General features: G+C 38.7%; 1 protein-coding gene across 1 annotated transcript; it reads left to right on the forward strand.

Moving 5' to 3' along the window:
- Positions 1–581: 581 nt before the first annotated feature.
- LOC117616725 (probable acyl-CoA dehydrogenase IBR3) lies at positions 582–6,450 on the forward strand. The gene is given in 17 exon segments (XM_034346122.1): positions 582–907; positions 1,000–1,134; positions 1,349–1,489; positions 1,672–1,692; positions 1,695–1,805; positions 1,987–2,172; positions 2,473–2,550; positions 2,655–2,765; positions 3,103–3,201; positions 3,335–3,452; positions 3,585–3,835; positions 3,941–4,135; positions 4,354–4,496; positions 4,725–4,809; positions 4,893–5,102; positions 5,555–5,707; positions 5,935–6,450. Coding segments are annotated over 17 exon segments (2,439 nt in total). The 5' UTR covers positions 582–802; the 3' UTR covers positions 6,232–6,450.
- Positions 6,451–11,901: the final 5,451 nt, after the last annotated feature.

An 11,901-nucleotide genomic window follows, 5' to 3' on the forward strand; every position in this document is an offset into this window, starting at 1 on the left:
CACATCAAACTTTTCTTCGTAAAACTTAGGGATTCTCGTTGTAATTTTATTTCTTGTTTTCAAAAGAAGAAAAAAACTACTTTTGTTCATAAGATTTAAACTCAATAGCTTCTCCAGTAAAGTGGAAGCTAAATGTCATTATATAAATTGTTCGATAGATATTAGCTTTAGCGTTAAGAAAATGATTTCAAGTATAGGATAGCCCCTTAGAGTCGAAATTTGAGATTTTAAACCTAAACCTAAGCGCTTAAAAGAATCTGAGAGTAATAAAAAGGATTGACCATGCACATAAGATCCTAAATTTGATTTCATACTTCTCAAATATTGCTTGTACTAAAAAAAACTACGAAATTAGACGTCATCAGCCGGCTGTCGAAACGTTGCCCCTTCCAAAGTATTCATATCCACATATCCTCTTTTTGCCACGCGTTTTTTCCCAATCCGCCAAAACATTGCCCACTAAAATCCAACACGCCCGGGAAACCCACACACGCCACGCACGTGCAGGATGACCCGCAAAACCTGAGCGTGGGTCCGAATTCCGCACTCGAGAGCGTACACTCCATTCCCCTCATCCTCGGTTTAATTTTGATTTGTTTTTTACGAGGCAAATGACACTGAGGGAGGAGACTGAGTCAGGCGTTTAAGAATCGTTCAGCTGCTCAACGCTTATCTCGCCCAGAAACACCACAAGCTGCTACACGAACAAGAACGCCAAAACCAATTTAATTTAATTCAAAAAGTTTTCATCTTTTTTCTTTTCTTTCTTTTTTTGTTTGGTAAACCTATCGAAGATATCGAAATGGATCGAAAAGCTCTCGACTTCGACCTCAAGGCCTTGCTTTCCTACGCCTCCACTAACGTCACTGGCTTTCCTCCCTCTCCCTCTAATTTCACAGTCTCGAAGGTTCTCTCTTTCTCTGTCTATACAAGTATATGTATGTGTCGTATGTGTGCGTTTCTGGATTTTGATATTTGGGTTGTGTGTGGAATGATTAGTTTGGGCATGGGCAATCGAACCCGACGTATAAGCTGGAGGTGAGTTCGGGGGCGTCGCTGAAACGCTACGTTTTGAGAAAGAAGCCTGCGGGGAAGTTGCTCCCGTCTGCTCATGCCGTCGAGAGAGAGTTCCAGGTTAATATCTCCATCTCTTCTTTTGTTTTTCTTTTACTCACAATTCGATCTGCTATGTTATTTGATTGCTTAGAAAGAGCAGCAAAAAGACAATATTTTTTGCATTTTTTTTGTCAAAACTTAATCAAAAAATAAAGATTGTAGATAAGATACTCTGCTTAGCTGCAAAAAGAGGAAAAAAAAAATTGATTTTTTTTTCTCTTATTGGCCACAGGTTCTTCAGGCATTGGGTACTCATACACTGGTTCCGGTTCCTAAGGTGTTCTGTTTGTGTTCCGACCCAAGCGTGATTGGAACACCGTTTTACATCATGGAGTTTTTGGAAGGACGCATTTTTCTCGACCCCAAGCTACCGGTACCAATTTCCTTTGTCAACTATCATTGATGTGCATATTGGATTGGCATTATAGCTTTAGTGGTGGTTTGCTTGTTTTTTAAGCGATTTAAAATTTTCTTCCTTCAGCACGGTTTGTCGATTTTCCGGTGGTAAATAACTCGCTTCTTGGTTGTTTTATGTTATTTTCTCTGTTTGATTAGGGTGTAACACCTGAGAAGAGGAGGGNNNACTTTACCAAGCAACGGCAAAAGCTTTAGCATCCCTACATTCTGCTGATGTTGATGCCATTGGTCTAGGAAAATATGGGCGCCGCGACAACTATTGTAAACGGCAGGTGCATAAATATTGGTTGCTAAATCGTATACGAATTTGCTCAGTATGTGAAAAGGGGTAAAGGGTACCAGTTGAAAACTTAATATGCGTGTATCGGAGCCGAAAATGAGCTTGAAAAGCTATTGATCAAAATTCTTTTTCTTATAACTTGGTGGGGCTTATGACTCCTATGCTATTCTTAGGTAGAGAGGTGGGCAAAGCAATATATTGCCTCCACTGGTGAGGGCAAGCCCAAGAGGAATCCAAAGATGTTTGAGCTGATTGATTGGTTACAGCAGCACATTCCTCTTGAAGATTCTTCAGGAGCTGCAGCTGGCTTAGTTCATGGGGACTTTCGCATTGACAATCTTGTGTTTCATCCTATTGAGGTTGGTACTCCAAGAGTCCATATTGAGTGCTTACATGGAGATAATATCCATGCTTGTGTGTGTTAGAGAACTTTTCGATCAATCTACTTCTGTTCTGGACTCTAAAATATTTTGAGGATGATGCATTTCAGTCAACAAAATTTATGTTCAATAACAAAATACAAACTTACGTAGTTCTCACTTTCTCTCTCTCTTCCTTTTATCATGCTATACTTTGGATGGATCTTAGTATCGTTGAAGTTTAGAATATACAGCTTAAAAATCTGAGTGCGCATCTGATGCAAAACTCTTAATGTGCAGGATCGAGTCATTGGCATTCTTGACTGGGAATTGTCTACTCTTGGAAACCAAATGTGTGATGTTGCGTACAGCTCTTTGGTACTTGCCTATTTTCAAACTCAACTCTTTGCCTTGGAGATAGTCTAGATAATTGTATTATCCTGGGATTTCTCACTTTGATTACTACTTTCATTCCTTTGCAGCCTTACAACGTGGACCTTGGGGTTGAACATGGTGAAGGTTTGGAACAGACTGGGGTTCCAGAAGGGATTCCGTCTCAGGCACAGTATGTGGCAGAATACTGCTCTTCATCTGTAAGCCAACAGTACATTAACATTGAATGAACAGTGTTGTGTGGGCTCATTTCGTCGTCATTTACTGTTGATACATAGGTGGTTGTAAAAGCCATTAAGATAGATGGTGTTAATACTGATATTTTCCCATGGTTGATAAAGCTACATAATGAACTTTGGCCCATATAAGTTAATTAGTAGTGTTTAAGTTTTGGTGTTCAAAATCGGTTTATATAGCTGATTGTCATGAATGTTGTCCACCTGATGGTCCCGTACATGGTTATTGAGGGTGGTCTATTTTCTGTTTTTGAAAACTTCTGTTCACTGACAGACTTACGCTGGAAATGTTGCATTGCAGGGAAAGCCATGGCCATCTTCGGAGTGGAAGTTCTATATTGCCTTTTCTTTATTTCGTGGAGCATCAATTTATGCAGGGATATATAGTAGATGGATCATGGTATCTTCTGGAGCAATAGTTTAAAATTGAGTGTTCAATTTAGTGCAAACCCTTTTGCCATGGGATGTTGTGCAATCAAGTTACAGGGGTGTTGTATAATGGAGTTAAGTGATAATTGACCATTACAATGCAGGGTAATGCTTCAGGAGGAGAGAGTGCCCAGCATGCAGGGGAAAGAGCTAATTTCATTATAGACTTTGCATGGGAATTTATTAGACGAGAATCTGTGCTTCCCAAGCATCCTCCATCAGGTAGTGATGCCATCTGAAAATTTTGTTGACCTTGAATTACATGTTTTTGCACATGGATCAAAATAAAAAAATCCTCTCAGTTTTCAACAATAATATACCAAACTGTTGCCTAAGGCGCTTTTGTTTCTCAAGACTACTTGAAAAGATCTGGACAAGAAAGTGAAGATCAAGTATTTTCAAAAGGGGGAGGGAAGTTTGTCCCAGGTAAAAGGGTTTTGGAATTGAGAAACAGGTTGTTAAAGTTCCTGGAAGATCACATATATCCCATGGAAAAGGAATTCTACAAACTTGCTGAGTCTACCTCACGTTGGACAGTCCATCCAGAGGAGGAGAGGTTAAAGGAGCTAGCAAAGAAAGAAGGCCTATGGAACTTATGGATACCTGTATGTGTCTGATGTTTACTTTTCCCAGTTTGGAATATGCAACATAATTTTTTTTTTTTTTTTCCAACGGACATAATTGGCTTCTGCCTTTGTACTTGTGTGAAGTTTGATAGTGCTGCCAGGGCCAGAAAATTGATTTTTGATGGAAGCAATCATCTTCTATCGGAGAATACCTACGATCGCTTATTGGGCGCAGGTCTTTCAAACCTCGAATATGGATATCTTTGTGAGATCATGGGTCGTTCTGTTTGGGCTCCACAAGTGTTCAATTGTGGTGCACCTGACACGGGAAATATGGAGGTAGGAAAGTTTTTACATTACCAACTGCTTATGAATGATCAACCAGTGTTACAACCAAATGGCTTCCTTTTCTGGAGAAGCATCTCTTCATCCTAATGATATGCAGATGAACATATGTTTAAATAGTGCAATGGTTTTTGTTTAGTTTCTTTTCTGTAAAATGTCTGTCGTTTTGCGTGGTTTGTTGATCTGGTTGTACACTGAACCCCTTACTTTAGGTATTGTTGCGGTATGGGAGCAAAGAGCAGCTACTTGAATGGCTTCTTCCTTTGCTTGAGGGAAAAATCAGGTCAGGATTCGCAATGACGGAACCTAGAGTTGCATCCTCTGATGCAACCAATATCGAGTGTTCTATTAAAAGGTGAGTTTATGCAGCATCTATATTTATGGCAGTGTCCTCTTTTTCAAAATCATTGATTTTAAAAACAGCAGCTTTCAATGAAATTATACAGGAAACGTATCTCAAATCTCAATATTTTCATCCAAGCTTCTTCCACAAATATTTGCAATCACTGGATGCGTTATATGCCATTTTCTTCGAGTTTCTGTTGGATATATATTTATGATTGCCTCTGAACTTCATGTACAGACAAGGAGATTCATACATAATCAACGGAATAAAATGGTGGACAAGTGGCGCTATGGATCCGAGGTGCAGACTTCTTATAGTTATGGTTAGTTCTTCTTGTATGCCATTTAATTAATTGTTCAGTTCATTGTTTATATAATTAATGAAGTTTATCTGAATACAATGTAGGGAAAAACCGACTTCAATGCTGCCATGCATAAGCAGCAATCTATGATCTTAGTGGATATCCAAACTCCAGGTGTACACATAAAGAGACCACTTACAGTTTTTGGCTTTGATGATGCACCTCATGGGCATGCAGAAGTACTATTTGAGAATGTACGTGTCCCAGCAAAGAATATTCTACTAGGAGAAGGACGTGGGTTTGAGATTGCACAGGTATTGTTCACTGCTTTCTGAGTAACATATTGCAATTTTGATATCCGTATTTTAAGTTGGATTTGATTCTTACTGCAATTTTTCGTTGAGTACTATATTCTCAACCTCACCAAATGATATTTGAAATTTCTAACCTTAAAAATTCAAGCTTTCTGAGGTAAATCAACAATTTGATTTGGCAACTTGCATGATTAAGGACTTTGATCATCTCCAATGTCCTGTTAGAAGCTTGTAGTGTGTGTGTATCACCGCAGGCTGGCCTATAACGCAAAATGAAATATCTTCATTTCTGAGATTTCTTTCTGCAAATTAAGAGATGATTCTTAGTTTTTTGAGGACTTAATTAGTTTGTTGGTGAGCTCTTGTTGGTTTTGTGACTGGACATATCCTAGGTTCACTGTGTAGTTATCCTCAGTTTGCTTTAGTTATTAAAGCAAACTTAATTTCTGCAGGGTAGACTAGGCCCAGGAAGGTTGCACCATTGCATGAGACTGATGGGAGCTGCTGAGCGTGGCATGCAGATAATGGCTCAAAGGGCTCTTAGTAGAAAAGTTTTCGGGAAGTTGATTGCTGAACAGGGCTCATTTCGTTCAGATATTGCAAAGGTATGATAATTTTACACCCTTCAATAGCATAATTGAGAAACTTATGTTTTTATAAATTTATAAACAGAGACTGATTATGCAACACTGATGTTTAAGAACTCCAGGCTTTCCAGCTGTTCAAATGATTTAAGAAGTGATCTGAGTTGAATCTTCCTTGCATATCTTCAGATTCATCTCTTACTGCAATAATGTTGGACTCTTTTCTAAATTGGCTTTCTGTGTTGCAGTGTCGAATAGAGCTAGAGAAAACCAGATTGTTGGTTCTGGAGGCAGCTGATCAACTTGATAGACTTGGAAACAAAAAAGCCCGAGGAACTTTAGCAATGGCAAAGGTAGCAGCCCCAAACATGGCGCTGATGGTGCTTGACATGGCAATGCAAGTGCATGGCGCTGCTGGCTTGTCATCCGACACTTGTCTGGCTCATCTTTGGGCCACGGCAAGAACACTGAGAATAGCAGATGGTCCAGATGAAGTCCACTTGGGTACTATTGCCAAGTTAGAACTTCAGAGAGCTAAACTCTGAAACTCTCAGGACAAAACACCCACAAAACAAACAAGATCCTTTTTTCCCCAATAGGCAAATACTGCATCAAAACTAATCTCATTGATGTCAAAATAAATTTTATGTACAAGGAAAAACAATTTAGGGGAGAAGCGTGCAGCCGATCTATTAATGTACCCTCCATGATTCTCTCTTACATCTTTATAGAAATTTCAATCTCTTTTTGTTTTATTTGGAATATTTATCCCACTCATTTACACAGTGATATCCAATGTCATTATAAACTTATAGAAATTGGAAGGAAATCAGGAATATCCACTGAATATTGTACCAAAATAATATACAATATTCAGATTTTTGTTGTTGTTGGCATGATACAATATTCAGATGTTACATCAACAAAATTTTCAACAATTACAATAGAGTGATGTTATTTCCATGCACCTGTCCTATTTTCCCACCCATCTTATCTTTAAACTTTTAAAGATAAATTTAGTCATATTGTAAAATGACTTAAAAGGACGCAAGGAAAAAGAAAGAGGAAAAAGCAACAAAAAAAAAAAAAAAAAAGGCAGACTTCTTAGTTCTCAAGTAACCCTATCGTTTGATAGAGTGAAAAAAAAACACAAGAATACAACTCCTTGCTCATGAGAAGATGAAGAAGGCGAGTACTGTTGTTTTTCCCTTATTTGTTTCGCTTTGTACTCTTTGACATTCCCATGTCTTAAGAATGGGCATTTTATATTTTTTTTATTGCAAAGTTCAAAAGATTACCCGTCCCTGAATAACTCTGGAGAAAAAGTTTATTTACAATAGTAGAAAGCTAAGAGCATAAATGTGATTATATTCACAGAATCCATATTTACAAAAATAAAAATAAAAATTACAGCAAAAAACTGTTTTAGTTCAGTAAACATGAGAGACAGAGACAAAGATGGAGTGTGAGAGAGAGAAAATAAGATAGAGCAAAAATGAGAGAGAGATGTGTGGGCCGTCAGAGAGAGAGAGAATAAAGGAGAGAGGAAATGAGGTAATAATTAAAGAGGTTGTCTGCGGTGCATCGGGCGCACCCGTGCAGCCCATCACGTGAGGATTTTTAAAAAGCATACGAAACCTGCTGACCAGGTCAGCAGGATGTGTCTCCTACTTCGCACGGCTTCAGCTATTGAAACATCTTCATTACACGAAGTCATCTTCTTCAACTCCTCTTCTGATATCTTCTTCAACTCCTCTTCTGATGAAAGTCATCTTCTTCAACTCCGCTTCTGTAGAAAGTTTCTTCCTTGTCTCTGCAACCTCTCTCTCTTCTTTGTCATCATTGTAGAAAACCCCATATTCTAGGGTTTGGATTTTGGGGAAATTTTTTGGGTTAGCATTTTGGGTTGATAATAGGAATTGGAATTCAGTTTTTCCAGTCGCTGGTAGGTTGTTGGCACTCCTCTCATCTGCAATCGAGCCCTTGTGAAAGCATTTGGTATTAGTTCCTTGTGAAGGTAAGTTAACACTATGTTTTATGTTATTGTTAATTGAATTTCTGTGGTGATGAATTGGGGCAAGAGGGGAAGTAGGTTTCTCACATTCATGAGATGAAGTGGGTTTCTCAGTCTGAAAAGTGTCGTGAGGTGAAGTGGGTATCTCACATTCATGGTTGTTATGTTCATGCAATTGCATATCTCTATATGCAATTACTAATCGCCTGTATGCAAATCCAAGTAACTGAATGCAATTACAGTATATAGTTTTGTTTTGAAATTATGCACGTGAGGTGATTTCGTGGTAGGTAGGTAGGTTTGAATGTGTTTTTGAATTTTTTGTATGGGGAGTAAACTCTTCCGAAAGTGTAATGTTAGGAATGGTTAAGATTTGGATTGGGATTTGAAATGAGTCAGAATGTCCGCCCAATATAGAAATGCATTGGTGGGTTGTGTGTATTATCTGTGCAATGTTATAATGGAGGGCTGATGCACTTGCAAGTAGTGTCGTGCAATTGCATATCAGTACATGCAATTACTAAGCAACTGTGTGCAAATCCTGGTCCCCGTATTTTTTGAATTAAGCAATGTGATGTTGTAGTGTTTACTGGGTTTACGGGGTTTACGGGGTTTAGGGTGTATTAGGCATTGGATTAGTATTCAAATGATCGGCTCTAGAGACAATTGCATGATAGTGTTTTGTACTTGATTTGTGCAAGTTATGGAAGCTCAAAAAAGGCGATCAGCGAAAGGAAAGCGCAAGGCCGAGACAACTGTGCAACAAACAAGAGTTGGCCGAGATGCTTTTTTTAATTTCATGTAAGTTACACGTACATCTACAAATTGGAAATGTGGTTGCTTAATATTATAATGGTTTTTTTTAAAAAAAATAAATGATTTTCAGGAAAAAAGAACGACAAGAAATGGGGAAAGTGGCCAATGCAAAGTTGGACCATAAGGTGAGAGATGACAATGATTTGGTCAGTTTATTAATTATTTTATTAAGAAGGGTATATTCATGAGAATTTTTTATTTCAGGTACAAGAAGAGATTAGTAATAAGTGGAGGAAATTGAACACTGCAGAGAAGGCAACATATGGTTCTGCCTTAGAAGGTTCAAGCGGGCAAGTAAACGACTCAGTGAATGAGATGAGTTGGATAACTAGATGCAGCCCGGACCGATTCCATCGTACGGTGGAAAAATTGTCAGAGGAGAAGCGGTTAGCAATTAAGGCTATTGGGTTCGGTAATGTGGCATCTTTGTCGTGCACTCGTTTACACCGCCAATTATGCCATTGTTTGATTCAAAAGTTCAATCCTGATACGTCTTCTATAGAACTGCACGGCAATGTGATTAGAATAAGTGCCGATGAGTTTGGGCGTGTTATGGGTCTTAAGAACACCGGCGAGGATGTTCAACTCGACAGGCCGGTAGAAGATGAAAAGGTGAAACAATTAGTCAAGAGTTTCGGTGGAAATGGCAAAAGAGTATTAGTAAAGGGTTTAGCTGAACAATTGGAAAAGTGCAAAAATGCGAATGAGGACTTTCAAGTTCGATTTGTGATGTTTGCACTTGGCACTATACTTTGCCCCTCATCTTCACTATCAGTGACGGGGAAATATTTAACTTTCTTGACGATCCCAGGGAAGATAGAGACCAAGAACTGGGCCGACCATGGATTCAACTTCTTATGTGAAGGTGTTAGGTCGTTCAAAGCGAAGAAAGTTGCATATGTAAATGGGTCATTGCTTTTTCTTCAACTATTGTATTTCGATTCAATTGTCCATGGTGGAGTATATGTTGATAAGTCTTTGGATCCCATTGTGTCTTGGGACAATAACTCAGTGTGGAAAATGATTAGATGGGTTATCAAGCAAGGTGGGTTTGATACTCCTACCGTGCGGGTTGTTTCACAGCACCGTCGAACAAATGAAGTGTCTGGAGTAAACGTTGAAAGAATAGTTCAACAAGTTTCTATGAGTTTGGCTCCAGTAATACAGGCACAGGTCGAGCGTTCAGTGTTGGAACTCACTGACAAGGTAATGAGTGAAGTGAGGTCCTTTCTGAAATACGCAAGACATGAAGATGTGAATCAAACTAAGGAGGACGGGGCACCGAAATTACGAGATGAAGGTGGTGAGAATGCTGTGAAGAAGAAGGGTGAAGAATCTAGGAAATTAAAGGAGAAAGGTCCAGTTCATGTAAACAATTCTTGGACGCCATTACCGGATGGACAGAGTTTCAGTGAACCTGAGGTATGATGAGCGATTAGGAGTTTCAAGATCGAGTTTGTTGTTATCCTTTACGTTTATTCAGTACGCATTTATTGACATAGTTGTAAAATACTTAATTTTTGTTTTTTTCAAACTGTAATATTTGGATTCCCTTTTCCACAGTTGAAATTTGGCGTGGAAAAGAGGAAGTTCACAAAATTGGCCCGTGGTGATCAAAGTCGAATTCAAACACGTCGAACGGCTGAAAGGCGTCCAGGGCTTCATTGTAGAGAGCCATGGGTTGACCCGTCAAATGCAAAAGGAAAGGCTGTGCAAAAGACGGCGTCTAAGATTAAAATTGGGCCTTTCAAATTAAAACCCGAGGACTTACAAGACTCCGATTTTGAATTATTCAGTTACATTTTTAGGTCAAACAACTTTTCAAGGTAACTACTTACATACAAATGTTGAATTATGAAATTGACCAAATTCCTTATATGTTGTCCCGTACGTGAATTTAACTATAACAATTGGTTTCTTCTTTTGTTATAGTGACGAACGTATAATTGAAATAGAAAACGGACATCATGTCACGAGAGATGAGTTCATGTGCCTGAGGCCCGAAATGTGGATTAATGATAGAGTACTGAACGTGCAAGTCTATTATCTACAAGAAAAGGGGTCAGGGAATTGGTACTTCCACACATATATGTCGGTAAGCATTCATATTTTTCAAACTATTATAGTTTGTGATTTAGTAAATGAATTTACGCTTATAGTATATGTGAATGTAGGAGCAAGTAAATAATACAAGTGATGGGAAACTTTTTGAATTGGGTGTCAAACTTAGAAGGGAACTCTCCAAACGGTTCACCGTAGGCCTTAGGAAGTGCGAGAAGGTATCGATTTAAGTTATTTTTTACAATATCTTTAGTGCACTTTTGTATACGCATGTTTTTCTAAGGAAGTCATTGTGCTCCTAGATTTTCATTCCCGTTTTGGATCGAATTGGGAGTCATTGGTATTTGCTAGTGGTGCTTATGGGTGATAAAAAGGTTGAACTATGGGATAGTCTCCCCGGTGCTAAATACAACGCATCTCGTTATCAATTAGCGGAACGAATTGTAAGTTTAATTTACCTATTTTTGGTTTGTATTTTTATTCTCCTAACATCCCGACTATGAATTGATTTGAATTGATTGTGGTGTAGATGAAAGTGTTGGACTACATTTATAAAGATGAGATTGTCAAACATTTTGACAAAGGATGGCAGTTTGCAAAATTCAACATTGTGCGAACTGACAAGGCCCCCAGACAACTAAATGGATGCGATTGTGGTATCTTCGTCATGAATTGGCTAGAAGATATTGAATGCACATCACACGGTTCCAATAAAGTGAGTCGGCATAAATTTCGTTTCATAGTTTTGTCTTCCATGTCAGATATTTGTTTTCAATCATTTCTTTGACGGGTTGTTATTTTTTTTGCAGTTTCAACATGCGAGCGAGCGGGTTCGCGTTGCACTATCGTTGCTGAAGAACCCAAAAAACACGCGTCTAAAGGAAGTAAGGGAGTCCGCTCGAAGAGTTGTCGACGAGGAACTTGACATGTTGGCCCAACATGGTCCATCCATCCCTCATCATCCCATCGCAAGGAAGCCAATGACACGCTCCCAGGCAAAGTAGACAGTTTGACAGTAGGTCGTAAGGGATTACACTTTATAAATTAGGCGTAATTGCATGTATATATCCCTATTTGCGCACAGTCGCGGTTCTTTTGTAATATAGCGAGTGCAATTGCATGCACGACTGTTGCACATCATGTAATTGAATTCCATTGTTTGCTTACAAATGTTTTTTTTGGTTTTCTTCACAACATCCAACACTGAAATGTAATTACTTTTACTGCAACTGCATGCACGTAGGGTTAATGGTTCAGGTAGTGCAATTGCATGTACTCATCCCGTTTTGCATACAGGAACTTTGCTTTTGCATTATATCATGTT

This window comes from Prunus dulcis, chromosome 1 (genome assembly GCF_902201215.1).
Source record: "Prunus dulcis chromosome 1, ALMONDv2, whole genome shotgun sequence".
In the NCBI taxonomy this organism is placed as follows: domain Eukaryota; kingdom Viridiplantae; phylum Streptophyta; class Magnoliopsida; order Rosales; family Rosaceae; genus Prunus; species Prunus dulcis.